Consider the following 20,772-nt stretch of genomic DNA (forward strand, 5'->3'; position numbering starts at 1 on the left):
CGTGTTCCCAAGAAAAACACACCAAGGCCCCTTTTAAATCCAGTTCATAATTAGGCTTTTTGAAATGAATCAACCACATTTTTCATTTATTTATATTCTTTAGGGAAAGTTTTTGCGCCATTTTAATATGCCATGCATCTCATGACTCAAACACGCTTGTTCGCCGTCTTTAAACTGCAGCTGATTAATGTGCACGTGTGTGAAACAACAAGTCTCCTCTTTCCATTTCTTTGTTAGAATAATATTATTTTTTGTGCATAACATTCCGGAACCGCTATAACTTTTAAAGTTTAATGCTTTTGGTTCTGACTGACTCGTTTGAATGTGACACATTTCTTTGACCAAATGCGGATTTCTCTTCTTTTTACCAAACAGATAAAAAAAAAAAAAAAAAAAAAAACATTGGTTGCACCCTCCCCCCTCTTTCACAGTTTAACACGAATTTGAGCAATTTTCACAACAAAGAGCTGGCACTGATCGCCTCCCGGGATGTCCCAACTATTTCACATCTAACCTTGAACACGGAGCTTGTTTGATGAAAGTGAGACTCTATCTTGGGTTCATTTGTGACAAAAGTTTGGTTATGTTTGTGGTATGGAGTGTTTAAGACTACAATGCACCATAACGGTTTCAAAAACTGAGAGAAATGTTACCGGAAATAAATTTTTTTCTTGAATATATTTGTTCTTTAAGTTAACAGAAACAAATAAGAAGAGTTATACCAATCTAATAGAGAGAATGCAACATCAAAATATGTTGAATATGCAATCTGGGATTAGTTTATGAAGCATTTATTAACATCAACACCAAGAGAAACTCCAAAATGCTAATGCAGACTTATTTAAGTTTCCAATCACACGGTGAAAACGAGTGAAAAGTTTAACTGATATATGATCATGGGAACACAGCTTCATGCTGCAAGAGTTCTGCAGTGATCATGTGGAGACGCTTACATTTTAGGGTTGAAGGAGAACCTCTCTTTAAAGTGAAACACAAACACAACAGTATATAGGAAGAAAGAAAGAAAGGTACAAGAAGATCACACACACTCAGCTGTCTGGAGTCCTGATCATTTACCAAGGCCTCAGTTCAGTTCAGAAAGCTCTTAAAGGGACAGTTCACAAAAAAAAAAAAAAAAAAAAAAAAAAAAAAAATCATTTTTGTCATCATCCACTTTATCAAATAGATAACCTAGAGAATAGAACTCTTTTTCTTTTATACAAAATTATATATTTTGAAGAATACCGGTAACCCGAACAGTTGCTGGTAGCCATTGACTTCCAAAGTATGAAATAAAAAAAAATATGGAAATCAATAACAGTGTTCTTTTTGTTTTCAAAAGAAGACACTCAGACGGGTTTGGAATATGAGGATGAGTGAATTATGAAAATAATGTTAGTTTTTGGGTGTACTATGCCTTTAATTGAATGAAATTCCTTTTCAAATTCTATTTATGTTCACGGTTTCTTTACGTTATGTACTGTGTATCATCATAGGAAATAATGCCACAACAGACATTAATCAAATTTGGCTCTTTATTGATATTACAAAAGCCATTAAGGGGAATCTCAAGAAACCCTATCAGTCACATTTGACAAAAAAAAAACAAAAAAAAAAAACATTTATATTCTCCTTAAAATAATGCCGAAAAAAAAAACAATTCTCACATGGTAGTATTTTTTGCATTACCAATAACAACATTAAGCACAATATTTAGCCTCTTAAAGTAAAATATAACTTTTTTAGAATGCAAAAAAAAAAAAAAAAAGATCATTGTTCTAATAGGCTTTACTTTTCTTTATGCAAATTATAATTTTCCATTCTCTAATTCTGGCATGAAATGTCACTCATAAAATGTTTAATGAGATTCACCTATTTTTATTATATATATATATATATATATATATATATTACATAACATTCCGAAACACCAACAACAACAAAATCCACATGGTTTCTAAATCTCATCATGTACATGTCTAACTGCGTGATGTCATAGCTGTGTGTGTCCACAAGGGGGCGTGGTCTCTCAGAAGATGAGCCTTAATGCTGATTGGCTGACTAAAGAACGCATGATGCTCAAAGGCACAAGATTATTTCATGTCATATAAAAAAGAAATCAAATAAAATAAATCAGAATCACTGGTTCACCATTATCCCTCCATTTCATTTAAACAAAAGTTTCCAAAACAAACTAAATGAACTTAATGTAAACCGTAACATCACAGTGATAATTAAATCTAGCTCAGTGTAGATTAAATACGTAATTACTGTTTAAATAAACCTTTCATAGAATAATATATATAATAAAATAATCTTATGTTCTTTGGCATTTTGCTTTAATAAGTTATTCACAGGCAGAAAACAAAGGGGAAAGAGACTAAAAGCACGATGGTAAGTTTCAGAGAGAGTCAAACAGAGAAGTCCCTGAAGGTCCTCAAGGTCCGTTAGAGGGAGCGCATCTTCCCTTAACTTCTGCTCACTCGGCATCTCTGAAAAACACAAACAAAAGAATATCCATCATCAGACAGAGCCTCAGATGTTGCTCGGTTTGTGCATATTTCTCTCCTCATTCAGACGAGACGACTTTTCACTGGAGGATTCCTCGTGGATTATTGTGATGTGTTTATCAGCTGTTAGGACTCTCATTCTGACGGCACCCATTCACTGGTGAGCAAGTGATGTAATAATGCTACACTTCTCCAAATCGGTTCCCATGATCAAACAAACTCATCTACATCTCGGACATCCTGGGGGCGAGTACGTTTTAAGCAAAGATTTATTTTTGGGTGAACTATTTGTTTAATGCAGGACACTAGTAGAACATCACATTTAGTCAGAAAGCACCGTGGCTCAATTCTACCGCCATTTCAAATGATTTGGAGGATGTGCTGCTTTGACTTACAAACTATAAAATTTAAAAACACATGCAAAGATACACAGTCAGGAAGTCTCCAGTCAGAAAACAAGACAGGATTTATCCTCCTAATGACATTTAATGCTACTTCAGCAACAGAAAAACAACAGAAAAAAACCCTTAGCCACATCTACAAGTGTCTGAAAGTCATTGCATCTTGCATCATCTTGATAAAATACATAAAAAACAAAACACGTACTCAAATGCCACAGGAGCTTTCCTATTCTCAACACAATCCACTAACGTTTCACCATCATAACGTGTCACAATACATATGACCAGATGCTTGCACTAATAATGCAATAATGACATTCAGACATTTTTAAGTGTGCAGGCTTTAGTATCCAAATGCATTATTATTAACACACTATTATATAGTTATATACAATTAAAGCTATACTTTGCTTGCTTTCATTATTATTATGCTAAATATTCAAAGTAGCATCATGTGTTCTCCATTGAAAGTCTGACTAGCTATTAATACTATATATATATATACACACACACACACACACACACATACACATACACACACACACACCATGTATATAACTTCTCTTTTCCGCATAAGACATGTGGATAGATTTATACAGCTCCAAGCTCCAAAAGGACAATTAATTATTTGTGACTTTACAAATAAATAAACTTTCAAACAAATACACTGACTTTAAAAATATATAAGTAAATTGTGACCCTTCAACTAAATAAAAAGTCACGTTATAAATAAAATCCATTGTGACTTTACATAAACAAGGAATAAATGAAAAAGGAATGAAAAGATTTCTAAATTGTAAATTGTGAAAATGTTGATTTTACAAGCAAGCAAGCAAACAAACGAATGAAGACTTAAAAAAAAAAAAAAGAGTGAATCTACAAACACACAAACTAATTCAAACAGGGTTGAGACAACATGGCTAGCACATGACCGAATGTTATTTGTGGGTGAAGTGTTACTGTAACTGAACATGTGAGGACATGGACGGTCACTGAATCAGGAGAGAGAGTGGAAGGGGGGAGATGTGTCAGCACAGGGACTGTGGGGGGTGTCAGGGGTCAAACTGAAGTAAACGATACCTTACCAGAGGCCTGACACAGACATACTGCCTGCTGTTGTTTAAAGAGCTGTAAAGTCATTTGTGAACTCTATCCTGCGGAGATAAAGGGCAGGAGCAGAGGACATCACGTACAGAGCATTACTGTAGGGTTCTGACTCCGAGTCCTCCTGCTAATCTCACACACACACACACACACACTTCTGCCAGTGGGAACGGTAGAAATCATCTCAAATCACCGACTGAATTTACATGCACTAGCAGACAGTGGCTTGGTTCTTGTTAAGAATCGTCCTATGGTGCCCTTAAATTCCACTTTTTATTTATGTATAATTATTTGTTGCACATGTAAACTCCCTTTCTGACACAAATATGCAGGAAATGTACAACAGCGTTCAAAAGTATGGGGTCAGTAAGTTTGTTTTAATATCTTTGAAAGACGACTTGTTTATCAAGGTTGCATCAATTTAATAAAAAATGCAGTGAAAACAGAAATGTTGTGAAACGCTATTAAAATCTTATTGCTATTTTCTATTGTAATATATTTTATAATGTCATTTATTCATGTGATGCAATTGTCGTCAAATCGATCACAGTTCACATGGACCCTCAAAATAGACAAATCAAAAAAAGGCATTGTTTTATGCATGCCCGGCCAATAGATGGCGATGTGGCTTTGTGAAGAAACACTATTTGTCTGTGCACATACAGACTAAACACACATGCACATAATGTCACAGTTCTCACACATTCACGTTTGTTGCAGTTTACATGGAGATGACAACAATGCAGCTTTCAAAAACTAGCGCTTTAAAACCCGGTCTCAAATGTTCGCAATTTCAAACTCTCAAAATACTGTTGTCCTGTAAATGAATGGCCAAAACACATACGTTTTCAGGTTTTTTTTTTTGTTGAAAATGGTGTCATGTAAACACCCCCATAGTTAGTCGAATGTCTAAAGTGGACTGTCCAAGTAAAGTGTAGCCTACGTGTTATTTTTATTTCAGATCCCCCGACGCTCAATCTGTGTCTTATCAAGCAAACAAACTGCCTGAACCTCCAGACAGACCTTGAGCCCCCGCGAGTGTCTCCCTCCTCATCCAAACACACACAGTGGGCCCTGTGCTCCCCCGCTACAAATGACCCAGAAATACAACAACAAAAACCTTCCTCACAACACATCGACTGGACATGCTCCTAACTACAACAAACAGCACAGGCTTTATTGTTGTCACCATAAGAAGTATAATCTCACCATAAAACACACAGCTCTAAAACACACATCATTTGGTTATTTATTACATTTGATTTTAGATATACATATGAAATGCAAAACAGTGAAATGTTGATTTGACTGCTGTGTCATTAGGAGAAGCTGTTGCGCGGGAGAAAGCTAAATACTGACCTTTGCTCCTCTGTCTCCTCCTTGGTCATTCTCTTCTCAAACTTGGTGGTCCTCTTATTTCCGGGGAGGGCTGCAGAGGTCTCGACCTCGTCTGTCACCAAAGCAGCTGCCACATCTGAAAGAGACGATTAGTGATCAGGTTGACTCTTACATTGATATAAAAATATTTCAGCTTCACATAATCGCTGTCAGAATAGGGCTTTGTCCATATAATGGTGCAGTTGTATCATCTATCAACAGAAGCTAACGGTTAAGTTTAAATAAACACGCCTCAGGAACAGAAAGCGGTCACTGGACGCTTTAAACGTCAGCCTAATGCCTCGGTCTCCTGTCTAAGTGAGATACAAGGACAAGTGTCTGTATTGTTGTGATGGATCAGACAACACGACAGGAAGGCCAGAACATTTCCTGTGACGCTGCGGCCCGTTCCTAACCCGGTTGGTGGTTGGCGGCTGACGCCTGTTTCACACACCTCAGATCTGTGCTGCTGAAACTAGCTCTGTTGATGATGTAATTCATTAACTGACATGCTTTTGCCCAAGAAACACTGGTCTTTTGGAAACAAGGGTTGTATCTGTAACCTGGAGCCCAATGTACTGCTGGGAGGACAAAGGAAGTTTGTGAGCGGGACCCAGTTACACACTGGCGTCAGTTTACACCCGCAGGGCACAAAGCTCCAGTGTGTTTGAGTGGGTCGACCTATGAGTGTTTATCTCTGTGAGCACTCACAGCCCTGCTCTCAAAACACTCGCTCAGAAAGACACAGGCAGATATGACAAGAAGGACTGGAGGAAGAAGCCAGGATCTGAAGAAACCACCTCAATGCATGAGAGAGAAGTGAAAATATAAATGATTTACTCTTCAGAATGTCAAATTACAATAGAGTCTATTTGATTTTTTGCATTATGTTTTATTTTATTTTATAATTTAATTATAAATAATATATAATACACACACACACACATTTTTGTTAACTACATTAACCATGGAACCAAGTGACCTGGAGGAAGTGTATAAAAAAATCTTTATATAAATGCAGTATTCGAATATATTTCATTTCTAAAGTGTCCTTGTTTTAATTCAAATTAATGTGCACATAAGCACATAGTTACTGTAGTTTTAGGATTATAACTTGGTTTACTATTACTAATTACTGGTTTAGTAATTTACTGTTAGTACTATAGTAAGTACATTTAACATGTGTTACAAGGACACTGTAAAACAGTGTTACCCAGCATTCTTCACAGGGTCACTTGTATGGAAATGAAAAATTAACTTTTTTGTCCACTCATCACGCCAGAGCTGTCAAACAATACAATTTTGTTTCTACAAAAAAACAAAATGAACAGCGTAACAACTTACTAGCCACAGAGCTAACTTCTGAAAAAGTACTTGAAGACTGGAAATTAAATGCATCCCCGGACAGCAGTTATTATAGGCACATCCTGATTTTGCCAAGTTCGATGTGTTCCTAGGTCAACATATTTTGTTGACCCTGGAACAACATTTTACTCCAAAAATATATTCTTAACCATATCCCTACACCTAAACCTAACCTTAACCATGAGTAATCCCTAAAATCAGAAGAAATGATAGATGAATGACACTGATGTACAAGCACCAAGCACTGATTTTAAGTGTAAACTTCCCAAAATCTATAAACTGGTTCTTCAAATGTGATTGGTTAATCACAGTGTTGTTCCAGGGTCAACAACGATGTTGTCCCAGGAACATGTCTCACTTGGTAAAATCAGGTTGTGCGTTATTATAGACACGCGACCGATAATACTGTTTGTTAGTTTGCTTATTATGCAGTTAAAAACAATAAGATAAACACAAACAGTCTATATAAATCTGAAACGTTGCAGAATGCTGGAGTAAAAATAACTTACCGGGGTTTGACAGAGACGCGACAGTATGTGGAAACTTGTGCGCGATAGCAACCCAGACAGCAAGCTGTTTGGCCCACATCTGGCCCGAGTGAAATCCATGCGAGCCAAATGTGGGCCAGATCTGGGCTGAAACTGCTTGCTGTCTGGGAAATTCAACTCTTCACGCGATCTTGTATATCATGAGCGCATGCTATAAAACGTACTGTAAATAACCAACAAATATATCACTCCGCCGGCGGCACTAACTTCAGCTGCAAACACTGTACTGGAAACAACGCCGCCACTACGAGCCCGGTTTACACCGCCTTTCTCCACGGAGCTACTTCAGATGATATTACACTTTATTGAATGTTGTACACACACCAGGGATGGAACTTAACTTTTTAGTCCACCGGCCGAGTGAAACAGTATGCTAATTTTATTATTCTTTTATTATTTCACCTACCGGCCACGGTGGCCGGTAGGTGAAACGAGTTTACCCGCCAAAACACAAAGTTTCTCGCATTTGCTGGTGGCGGGTGCTAATTTCCATCCCTGTTGTAATGGCAGGATTGTACCCAAAAAGAGTACAAAAACTACACCCGGTGTAGCACTGATGCATCCATACCAGTATTCTGTAGGACTTCTGGAAGGGATTCAGCTGCTGGTGATGTCTCAGGGATGGGCACAGGCGTTGCTTCAGGGGCTGGTGAGGACAGTGGCTCTGTGATGGGTGCAGGCTCGGTTTCAGGGTTTGGAAGTGGTTCTGGGGTAGGCACTGATACTGGTTCTGGGGTGGTTTCAGATGCTGGTTCATGAATGGGCACCTCTGGGACTAGTTCAGGCACTGGTTCTGGGACAGACTCCTTCACTGGTTCAGCCACTGGTTCTGGTGACAAGTTGGGTGCTTGCTCAGGCACTGGCTCTGGCACAGGAACGGGCTCTTCTACAGGTGCTGATGGTACGACTTCTTCAGGTACAGGCTCGGGCTCAAGCTCTGGGGCTGCCTGTAGAGATCAGATAGAGAGAAAGAATAGCAGTCATTTAGATGCAGCTGATAATACTGTAAATATAAGGTGTGATAAATTCAAATTTACATTTAGTCATTTAGCAGACGCTTTTATCCAGAGTGACTCACAAACGAGGACAATGGAAGCAATCAATATATCAAGAAAGCAATGATATAAAAGTGCTATAGCAAGCCTCAACTTAACGCAGTGCACATAGCAAGGTTTTTTTTTTGTTCTTGTTTTTAGAATAAAAATAAAAGAATAAATTAAAACAAAACAGAATATAAAAAGAATAGAGAGAGCTAGTGTTGGAGGCCTTTTTTGCTTCCGTTAACAGTAAAATAAATTAAAAGAAAACATATTACAATAAGAACCTAGTTGTTTTTTTATAAAACAAGCAGTTAGTAAATTAATAGTGCAAGTCTAAAAAGGGCATTAGAATAGTGCATGCCAGAGATAGAGGCTCAAATAAAGATGGAAGAGATGTGTTTAAAGTCGATTCTTGAAGATGGCTAAGGACTCCGCTGCTTTGATTGAGTTGGGCAGGTCATTTCACCAGGAGGGAACATACTATTTAAAAGTCTGTGAAAGTGATTTTGTGCCGCTTTGGGATGGCTTAATAAAGTGATGTTCACTTGCAGAATGCAAGTTTCTAGAGGGCACATAAGTCTGAAGTAATGAATTTAGGTAAAGGAGTGCAGAGCCAGTGGTGGGTTTGTAGGCAAACAAAATCTTGAATTTTATGCAATTAGCTATTGGTAGCCAGTGCAAATTGATAAACAGAGGTGTGACGTGTTTTCTTTTTGGCTAATTAAAAATTAATCTTGCTGCCGCGTTCTGGATTAATTGTAAAGGTTTGATAGAACTGGCTGGAAGACATGCCAAGAGAGCATTGCAATAGTCCAGCCTGGACAGAACAAGAGCTTGAACAAGGAGTTGTGCAGCATGTTCTGAAAGAAAGGGCCTGATCTTCTTGATGTTGAATGAAGCCGGACAGTTTTAGCAATGTGGTCTGAGAAATTCAATTCAATTCAATTTCAATTCAAGTTTATTTGTATAGCGCTTTTTACAAAACAAATCGTTACAAAGCAACTTTACAGAAAATTATGTTTCTACAATATTTAGTAGTAGCTAGTAGTTTGTGCACATTTGACAGGATTTTAGAAAAACTAAAAAATAATAATAATACAAGACGTAGTCAGCTAGACGATGAACTATCAATATTATTAATTAAGTTATTATATGATTAAGTCACACATTTAGGAATAATTGTTAGTTCTGTTTGTTCATTCAGGGTTAGCATCATCTGAGGTCCTCTGAGGGTCAGCATCATCTCTTCTCAGGTGTTCTGGATCCAGACTGGAGCTTGTGTAAATCCTAGTTACCACGGGATGTGAATCCCGTGGCAAAACATAGAAACAAAATACAGACATCATTAGCATAGCTGCTGATCCAACAAAGTAAAATTAGTTTAACCCAAGCTAATGAATAAAAATGCACCTTTGATCAGATGCAACTACACTCACAATTAAAAAGATACATTATTCGAATGCTTGGCGAAAGAGATGTGTTTTTAATCTAGATTTAAACAGAGAGTGTGTGTCTGAACCCCGAACATTATCAGGAAGGCTATTCCAGAGTTTGGGAGCCAAATGTGAGAAGGCTCTACCTCCTTTAGTGGACTTTGCTATCCTAGGAACTACCAAAAGTCCAGCGTTTTGTGACCTTAGGGTGCGTGATGGGTTGTAACGTGGTAGAAGGCTAGTTAGGTACGCTGGAGCTAAACCATTTAGGGCCTTATAGGTAAGTAATGATAATTTGTAACTGATGCGGAACTTAATAGGTAGCCAGTGCAGAGACTGTAAAATTGGTGTAATATGATCATATTTTCTTGACCTCGTAAGGACTCTCGCTGCTGCATTTTGGACGACCTGTAGCTTGTTTATTGAAGAAGCAGGACAACCACCTAGAAGTGCATTACAATAGTCCAGTCTAGAGGTCATGAATGCATGAACTAGCTTTTCTGCATCAGAAACAGATAACATGTTTCGTAGCTTGGCAATGTTTCTAAGATGGAAGAATGCAATTTTTGTAACATTGGAAATATGATTTTCAAAAGACAAATTGCTGTCTAATATAACACCCAGATTTCTGACTGTAGAGGAAGTTACAGTACATCCGTCTAGTTGCAGATTGTAATCTACAAGATTCTGTGTAGTGTTTTTTGGTCCAATAATTAATATCTCCGTCTTATCCGAATTTAATTGGAGAAAATTCTTTGTCATCCAATCTTTTACATTTTTAACACAATCTGTTAGCTTAGATAATTGGGAAGTTTCATCTGGTCTCGTTGATATATATAGCTGAGTATCATCAGCATAACAGTGGAAGCTAATTCCGTATTTTCTAATAATATTACCAAGGGGCAACATGTATATTGAAAATAGAAGGGGACCTAGGACGGATCCTTGTGGCACTCCATATTTTACTGATGATAAATGAGATGACTCCCCATTTAAGTAAACAAAATGGTAGCGATCGGACAGGTAGGATCTAAACCATCTTAGAGCCTGCCCTTGAATACCTGTATAGTTTTGTAATCGATCTATGAGTATGTCATGATCTATGGTGTCGAACGCAGCACTAAGATCAAGTAAGACTAGAAATGAGATGCAGCCTTGGTCTGACGCAAGGAGCAGGTCATTTGTAATTTTAACAAGTGCAGTTTCTGTGCTATGGTGGGGCCTAAAACCTGACTGAAATTCTTCATACAGATCATTTTTATGCAGGAAGGTGCTCAATTGAGCAGACACAACTTTTTCTAAAATTTTAGACATAAATGGAAGATTTGAAATAGGCCTATAATTTGCCAGTACACTAGGATCTAGTTTTGGTTTCTTAATAAGAGGCTTGATAACCGCCAGCTTCAATGGTTTTGGGACGTGTCCTAAAGATAACGACGAGTTAATGATATTGAGAAGCGGTTCTTCGGCTACAGGTAACAGCTCTTTCAGTAATTTAGTGGGTACAGGATCTAATAAACATGTTGTTGGTTTAGATACAGTGATAAGTTTATTTAGCTCCTCCTGTCCTATGGTTGTAAAGCACTGCAGTTTATGTTTGGGTGCGATGGATGAAACTGAAGTGTTAGATGCTGTAGAATCTACATTCGCTATTGTATTTCTAATGTTATCTATTTTATCAGTGAAGAAATTCATAAAGTCATTACTATTTAACGTTGGTGGAATATTTGAATCAGGTGGCATCTGGTAATTTGTTAACTTAGCCACTGTGTTAAATAAAAACCTTGGATTGTTTTGGTTATTTTCAATGAGTTTGTGTATATGCTCTGCCCTAGCAGTTTTTAGAGCCTGTCTATAGCTGGACATACTGTTTTTCCATGCAATTCTAAAAACTTCTAAGTTAGTTTTTCTCCATTTGCGTTCAAGACTACGAGTTACTTTCTTGAGAGAGTGAGTATTACTGTTATACCATGGTACAGTACGTTTTTCTCTAACTTTTTTCAATTTGATTGGGGCAACAGCTTCTAATGTATTAGAGAAAATAGTGCCCATGTTGCCAGTCATTTCATCTAGTTCATGTGTATTTTTGGGTACAAATAGCAGTTGAGATAGATCAAGCAGGTTATTTGCGAATCTGTCTTTGGTGGCTGGAACAATAGTTCTGCCCAGACGGTAACGCTGCGACATATAGTTAATATCAGTTATACGCAGCATGCACGATACGAGGAAATGGTCTGTAATATCATCACTTTGAGGTACAATATCTATAGCAGTAAGATCGATTCCATGCGATATAATTAAATCTAGTGTATGATTAAAACGATGAGTGGGCCCGGTGACATTTTGCTTGACTCCAAAGGAGTTTATTAGGTCAGTAAACGCAAGTCCTAATGTATCATTTGTATTATCAACGTGAATATTAAAATCTCCCATGATTAGTGCCTTATCAACTGTAACTAGAAGGTCTGAGAGGAAATCTGCAAATTCTTTTAGGAATTCTGTATACGGCCCTGGTGGTCTATACACAGTAGCCAGAGCAAGAGATACATTAGATTTCTTTTGCATGTCTGACAGAGTAACATTTAGCATTAGTATTTCAAAAGAGTTAAACCTGTATCCTGTTTTCTGGGTAACATTGAGAATATCACTATATATTGTTGCAACACCCCCGCCACGACCAGTCTGACGGGGCTCATGCTTATAACAGTAGTTTGGTGGAGTAGACTCATTTAGACCAAAATAATCATTTGGTTTTAGCCAGGTTTCAGTCAAGCAGAGTAAATCAAAACTATTATCTGTGATCATTTCATTTACAATAACTGCTTTTGGTGTGAGTGATCTAATATTTATGAGCCCAAACTTTAAAAATTGTTTTTGTTCATTTACTTTACATTTTTCTGGTTTAATTACGATAAGATTTTTTCTAGATCCTACATTATATTTATATTTTGACCTCACTATTCTGGGAACAGACACAGTCTTAATAGGTTTTACAGCACAAGTACTTTTATCATTTAAGCGGGTGGAACAAAACTCATCATAATGGTTATTTGAGAATTGACTTACTAGTCACATGTTACTAGTCACATGTTACTAGTCTTACTAGTCACTTACTAGTCAAATTCAGCTGATCATCAATCATAACTCCTAATTTGATGGTGAAATTGTGATGAAACGATGGGTTTGCTGAAACCACAAGCAGTTCTGTCTTGGCAAGGTTGAGTTGAAGGTGATGGTCTGTCATCCAACAAGAAATGTTAAACATGCTGAGATGTGAGCAGCTATCGTCGAATCATCAGTATGGAATGAAAGGTAGAGTTAAGCATCATCAGCGATATGAAAAGCCATGTTTCTGAATCACAGAACCTAATGATGCCATGTAGACAGAGAAGAGAAGTGGTCCAGGAACTGAGCCCTGGGGCACCCCAGTAGCTAACTAGATGCTGTTACTTGGACACCTCAGCTCTCCAAGATACTTTGAAGGAGATCAGAGAGATAAGACTCAAACCACTGGAATGTGGTTTATGAGATGCCCTTTGACAGTAGGGTTGACAGGAGGATCTGATGGTTAACTATGTCAAAGCCAGCGGACAGATCCAGCAAGTATTGAAAATTTGGAATCTTCTGTTGCAAGTCTTAGGGCTTTAACAACTGAGAGCAAGGCAGTCTCGATTGATTGTCCACTTCTGAAACCAGACTGGTTGGTGTCAACAAGGAGGTTGTTCTGAGTGAAAAAGGCAGAGACTTGGTTTAACAGTTCGTTCAAGTGTTTTTGCAAATTAAATGAAGACGGGAAATTGGTCTGTAGTTCTCTACAAGAAATGGGTTAAGGGTGGGTTTCTTAATTTGAGGGTTTATACGTGCCTATTTAAATGCAGAGCAAACCAGTGGCAAGGATCTGTTGATGTGAGTGAGTGAGTGCAGGAACAACGGCAGGAGAAATGGCTTGAAGATGAGATAGAATAGGATCAATCAGACAAGTAGTTTTAATTCAGGTTAACAGGGATACATAAGGTGGCTTGGGGGAAATGATCTTGAATTAATCCAATGTTTATTACTTCACTGCAATCAGAAACAGAACAAAACCAACAACCCAAAACAAAACAATTTGTGGCTGGTGTAGAGTGTCAGCATGACAGCTGTAGTCTGTCGTCCCTCCTCTCATTCCTTAACCCACACACACCCCTCCATGACAAGGGGACAAAGCTACTACTTCAGACTAACCCTCATCCAAACCCACTTCTCTGCTTCTGCTGACCATGAAAGCGCTTAACTCAATCACTTACATACACTCCCAGAAGCCTGTGAGAAACTGGTGTGCAAGCTTTCCAATCACCAAGTGACTGCTGCCTTAGCACTTGTTAGGGGATAAAAAAAAAATCTGCAAAATAGATTGTTTTATTTGAATTTGCAACCAATACTAATGCCTAATACTATCACACTCTGTGACATGGCCTCAATCGTACTGCAGCTCCACCTTACACCATACAAAAGCAACGTGGAGACTGGATTGAATTGGAGTCTGCAGGGATTACGGTTATCCAGAGGGGTTCAATTTAGGATTACCTGTAGATTTGTGCCATTATTAGATTAGGTGACACAGAATGCCAACAACAAGTGTGTTGTTGACAACAGAGAATGACAATAAGAGAAGAGAACAAAGAGAATGACAATAACAATGACAGCAATACCAACAGAAAACCACAAGTTTTCTGAGTGGTTACAAGATCATTGCTATGCAGTTTCTAAGACTTCGGTCCCTCCAGAGATTGTTTCAGTGCATTTTATTATCCACTGGATGAAAACAATGCATGGCTAAACACGACAAGACAGCTGCTACCAGAATAACAACCCTCTGAAACCAAACTTTATTCACTTCAAGAATTCTGGCATCGGCTGGCCACCAGCAGATGGTGCATTTCATCTCACACAACCGCACCGATACATTTCTGATGAGTGTGAAGTAACCCTCAAATCCCACTGACAAACTGCTGAAATAGAATCTGCGACTGGATTCCACAGTTAAGAAAAGAGCCAAACGCACCAAGTACAGCAGAATCAAATGCAAAAAGGCCAATAATTAAACTTCATCAGTGAAACTTAAAAACTCACATTTTTAGTTGCCCCCAAAAGCTAAAGGTTTTTAGGCACCATGTCAAGACACATATTATCATAATACCAGTGCAAATATTAAATTGTTCATTAGACCAACGTTACACTGTTTATGGTTGACGAGCAATGTAGAAACTGATTCCAGGTTCAAGTTAAGCTCTAGCGTCCGCATTAAAGACATGCTGTTGTTCACCACAGAAAACAAGTTTAACTCAGACTTCAGTTTCAACAAACAATCAGAATGAGCTTTCCAAGGGATTTTGGAGTGTTTCTGTGGGAATTTTTGCCAAGTCATCCAGATGTTGGACCAGAAGGCCTGGCTCACAATCTTCGTTCCAGTTCAACCCAAAAGGTGTTTGATGGGGTTGAGGTCAGGGCTCCAGTCGAGTTCTTCCACACCAAACCATGTGTTTATGGGCCTTGCTTTAACTCTGGAATGGCCTTCCCCAAACTGTCCTCAAAGTCAGAAGCATAGAACTGTTCAAAATTGTTGTTTCTGCCTGAAACGCTTCCACTTTGCAAAAATAGCTGACACACCTGAATTCAGCAATTAAGAAGTGTGGACCAATTCTTTTGTCCATATAGTGTATACCGTAATACACTATTTTTTTTTTTACCTTTGCCCTTTTTTTTTCTTTTACAAATGGCTGGACATTATTTCTGTTGTAATTTATTAGAACACATCAAAAATTCTGAGATGGCACAGAATTCTAACTGATGTGAGGTCACAAGTGTGTCCTTTTACCACATATTTAGAGCTAAAAGTATTAAATTTACAATACGAGATCAACATCTAATTTTTTATTCCAAAAAAAGTCCCCTAATGTCCAGCAGCACTCTGTCCCGAGACAAACTCAAAGGCGCTGAGTGAATTAGGGCAGCCTGAGACGGATTCCTCCTCGCGGTGAGGACTGCCAACAGTCCATTAGCCCCTGATGCTCTTAGAAAGCGTGAACAACCATCGAGGATATACAACGCCATCGCAGGCTTAACTTTCATCTCAGATCCTCCCTCAGTGGATGATGGCAAATCTATATGAGATGCAATGCAATTTATTCAATGACCTTATTCAAATGCTCTTCACTTCCTAATTTCCACATTTCCAGCAAGAAAATAATGAAGATCCACTTTAATCATTTTGAATGGTTTAACATCTTATTTGATGCAGTGGGCCAAAGCATCTCGACTGGAATAAGCTCTTATTGTGTCAATGATGGAAAGCATTTGCGCTGAATGAAATCTCCACAAACCCCTTAGCTCTGCTTTGAATTCTCACAAAAAGGCCATTGTGTCATAAGGCCATAGTCATCATGTATGGCCAGCCTACTTGCATAACTAGCATACTATACTGCGTGATTGTTTAGTTAAGAGACATCACCACTTTTGACTGAAAGGGCAAGACAGGGATTGTTAGATGGGTTCCAAAAAACATTGAGCTTCCTTAAGGCCCAAGGATACTTTGTTTTTTTTTGTGTGTGTGCACTAGCGTAAGCACACAGTTGTGCGATTAGCATTTCAAAGTAAAGTCCATTTGAAGTGGAAAGCATTATTAAGCAGCCGATCTTCCAGAACTCAATGGAAACACAAATATGATTAATTACAATGCAGTCTAAGAAGGCAGCTCATTTAAAACAGAATTTTGAATTGGAATTGACCATCTAGATTTAGTTTCCCTCAATTGGAAGGCTATGTGGAAACTTGGCTGCATATATCATTTGTGGACATAAAAACATTAACATCCCAATACAACTGTTGACAGTCTTGGGATACCCAAGTTAAACTCCCACCTAGAAGAAATCAATCAAGCCAGTGTTTGCACAGATCACTGGAAAAGGAAGTTAACCGCAACAGGACAGAATTCCAAACCAAGCAAAGTCCGAAAAAAGCCTGTCCAAGCAGCTGTTAAGAGACAGAACCAAAGTGCTGAGGAATGTTCCTGAGCGCTCGCCCTGTTTCAGACGCTCATGGTCTGCATCTTCAACACGGACATCTTTGCAGTTCAGCCACTCACACACAAGTCATGTTCCAGCCCAAATAACAGAAGCAGGGTTAGCATTGGAGGACATTCTTTTGCAGACTACATCCGGAGTTGAATTCTTGTTGGCGGCACCTCAGGGCAGATTGGTACAGCTTTCCTCTTTGAGGCTTTCCCTCTTTATACACATTGCCATGTAAGGAAGGTAAAACACGTTGAACACAGGAAATTTGAGGAGCTGAGAGAAGGAATTGTGGGAGAAAGAGAGCAAACAGAAATGAGAAGAAAGATAAACCTAAAATTGACTCAATGAATCAGCCCCTGAAGCAAGTGTGATTTAGGTCATATACGCTTCACTTTGGAAACTTGTTCTGTTGTACTTGAAGTGATTGTCATTTGGATAAACGTTCCTTTAACTAGTCCAGATGTTTAAAAATGAGGCTTGGGTGCACTGCATACTCGGTGGCAATGGTTTTCTATCCAACAGCAGAACAAACATCTGATTATGAGGCATGTCATGCAAAAATAGCAGATAAACAATGTACAGAGTCATGAAGGAACACGAAACCTGCAGTCAATCCAAAGGCTCAGTGCAAAGCATGGTGAAATTTGAGCCCTTCTTTCTAGAAATGAACTCATGTCAAAATATATGGCCTGGCGGGAACTGGGATCAAGATAATGTAAATATGCTTTATAGCCTCAATAAATGAGTAACATATCATAAATATATCCAGAGCTTTCATATATATCAAGACATTCATAAATTCATAAATACACTAACTGCAGAAGAAGTGTAACCATTCACTGTGACTGACTGACCATTATTTGACCCGATCCCCCCCCCCCCCATGCTTGTCTATTATTCTGCCCCTAAATGGAAAAAAAGAGGCCCTTGTCAACTTTGGAGGGTGATTCTCAGCCAGAATGAGCTGCAATGCGGACCAGATTTCATGCATTTAGTCTGAAGTCTGGCTATGGGAGACTAGACAAAATTTGGCCTGGCTCTCCCTGTAATTTTGACGCCCTCATGGTTATTTAGTCTGGCTGCAGGGGAGGCAGAAAAGTAAAGTTACATAACACTATGTAATGGATAGCAGAGGGTCTCCTGCAGTACTGAATGGACAGGATTGGAGCAGGAGGTGGACTAATGTTTCTCACAAAGACAAAACACCATCATCCCACTAAAACAACCCCATCATGACACCAAACACAAAATTACTAAAAGAACTGATAGTTGTTTCGTCTAGCTGTTATACACATCTATATGCTGTGAACAAGTACATCAGATCACGTATCTTTACCTGGACAGGTGTTTCTTGCACAGGGATGACCTCAGGTTCAACTCCAGGGTTTTCTTCTATAACACCAACTTCCTCAATTACAGGCGCGACTGCAGCGGCCTCTTCCTTTTTCGGCTCAACAGCGATCTCCTCTTCAGCCTTTACCTCTGCCTCTTTGAGCAAAGAGAATGAAGCTCAGAAAAAAGCAAGGATACACTGTTTTCAGTGTGGTTGCGTATGAAAACCTAACTTTATACTAATATGTTATCCGAGTTTGAAAAATCATGACTAGAGGATTGAGAAAGGGAACAAGTTCCATGTTCAAAAAATAAGAATTATCCATCCATCCATCCATTATAAAATAAAAGAACTGGTTCCAAAAAGTAAGGGAACCCAACCAAAATCAAAACCAGAATTTTCTGATACAAGAATATTCCGATATTAATCAGATTTTGCTCATATTCTGATTATGTCATCATTCAGACAATATTATGGTTTTTATAAATCTTGCATATGCAAGTTTTTTGGTCATATAAAAAAATGCATTCACCATATCCATAAACAAACATTTTAGATATAAGATTCACAAAAAATATATAAATCCAGGTGATATTACATACAGAAAAGTAGTGAAAAAAAATCAAGCTATTGCTGGAATACATTATTGGTACAAGGAGGGCACACATTTTTATTACACCAATACAGGAATATTCCAATAGCTGTGGATTATGTAAACCTTGGTTTTCCAAAATAAAGCCATAACCAGAATATGGACTATTGTTTTAAAGTATGAATGTAATCATGTAGTCCACCAAAGTGAACCTCACACTCGGTTTAGTAAGACTGGATCTCTGAGGCTCATGTTCAGCCCCTCAAGAGTGTTCACTGAAGATCATGTGCTCGCTAGTGTCACACACACCTGTGCTCAAGGCTCCTTGAGCTCTCAACAGCACTATGTTATACAATATACGCTTAAACATAGTGGATATACGTTCGAAGCTGTATATAGAAGGGCCCTGGAGTGTGCCATGTCCAAAACTCTTGAGTTGTGCTGCGGTGAGCACATTCTGAGACGAGACCAGACGTGTGCTCACATGAAAGGTCAAACCCTTGCTGAACTCTATAATCTTTGCTAGTGTGAGGCTGAGCAGAGAAACATTCTATAGCTACTCCAGGCCAAAATGGCCATCTGCTTACGGTTTTGAAAAGATCTTCAAGTTGTTTTTGCTCCAAACAAGAATTCACATTATTCAAGTCATGTTTGGATCTTCTTCACTGGAGTGACACCATTTCTACATTTAATGAACGTTAAAGTAAAAAAATACCATGTGAAGTAAAGAGATTACTTTGTGCAGTTCCTGAATTCTGTTCTAGAGTTCTTTGTCATTATTGGCACACTATTTTCCTTAATAATAGCTTACAGTTGCTTTAACACAATCTGTATTGTTAAAAGCTCTATATAAATAAACATGACTTGACTAGAGAGTCCACAGCCAGCCAATTCATTTAAGGACTTTTACATTTGCCAAAAATAGAGTTTTTGATATTTAAAACCAATCAAGCAAGCCCAGCTCAGATGAGAAAAAGTAGTGCAAACGTAACATAACCCATTACTTTCCATAAAAGTAACAATTATTAATACTGACATGCATTACTTTAAAAATAACTTTCCCCTACATAGTTTACAACCGACTGGAATTGTGAAGCGTTGAGCTTATTTTAATACAAATGAGGGGGGAAAACACATTAATGCATTCGTTATCATCAATGACCATTATAAAGAGAGAAATTGTAAGCAAGGTGCGCGTGAAGAGCAGCGCGCGCGCATCTACCTGTCCAGGTGTTTGGAGGACGACTTCGGCTTCAGGAACGACTTCTTCTCTTTTCTTTTCAGTAATCAGCTCCTTCTGAACTGGAGCTGGTTGCTCTACTCTGGGCTGGTGATATTCAGAAACCCGCTCGGATCTCTCCTCGCGTTGTTTCTGTTTCTGCTCTTTCTTTTGCGCAGGTTTCTTCGCCAGGAACGCCGACGCAACTATAATGGCAATAATCGTGAAGAAAAGTGCGGACAGAATAACGGGCGCGTCGATAGTCATGATTGCCTGCTGTAGTGGTCGGAGTTTGATGGAAATGTAAGTTTGAAAGGTTGATGGTGGCTGTGGCATGCGGATTAGAGAGCGCCTCGAGCTCGTCCCGTTAGAGAGCTCATCAAGCTCACGTGCCACAGACGCTTTCTGAGATGGGGGTGTGTTAAAACCTTGTAAGCTGCCTACAAATACAGCAGTCCGGGAGCGAACTATGACGCGCCTCTGAGATCCAGAAGACGAACGATACAGCGTTCTGAACCATTGCAATAATTAAAATAATAGCCTATGTATTTGTTACATTTAAAAAAATGTATTTGTTTAATAACAAGACATCTGAATTATGAATAAATCAAGTGCATGAATAATAACCCAGAGGGCACCTGGAAATCAGCTGGACGTCAAATAGACTTAAGGTGCTGTAACATAATATTAAATTCATTCAAAAACATTTTCTTCCAGTGGTAAAATAGGATGTTAATCTCACACTGAAATTGGTTTCATATGAAAGCCAAGATATTTGACGTTCAATTTACATCCAAT

The 20,772-nt window shown here is 38.5% G+C and overlaps 1 protein-coding gene across 2 annotated transcripts; it reads right to left on the reverse strand.

Annotated features, from left to right (window-relative positions):
- Positions 1–1,521: 1,521 nt before the first annotated feature.
- LOC127945010 (fibrous sheath CABYR-binding protein) lies at positions 1,522–20,396 on the reverse strand. Of its 2 annotated transcripts, XM_052541500.1 has the most exons (6): positions 19,978–20,396; positions 18,167–18,316; positions 7,874–8,252; positions 5,375–5,489; positions 3,997–4,065; positions 1,522–2,492 (listed from the first exon to the last, which is right to left on the reverse strand). In XM_052541500.1, the coding sequence occupies exons 1-5, from the start codon at positions 20,308–20,310 to the stop codon at positions 4,032–4,034; spliced, it is 1,011 nt and encodes a 336-aa protein (XP_052397460.1). In that variant the 5' UTR covers positions 20,311–20,396; the 3' UTR covers positions 1,522–2,492; positions 3,997–4,031. The 2 variants fall into 2 exon arrangements, with proteins under 2 accessions (XP_052397460.1, XP_052397470.1); XM_052541510.1 differs by lacking the exon at positions 3,997–4,065 and having other exon boundaries at positions 19,978–20,395.
- Between the last annotated feature and the right edge of the window lie 376 nt (positions 20,397–20,772).

This window comes from Carassius gibelio, chromosome A3 (genome assembly GCF_023724105.1).
Source record: "Carassius gibelio isolate Cgi1373 ecotype wild population from Czech Republic chromosome A3, carGib1.2-hapl.c, whole genome shotgun sequence".
Lineage (NCBI taxonomy): Eukaryota > Metazoa > Chordata > Actinopteri > Cypriniformes > Cyprinidae > Carassius > Carassius gibelio.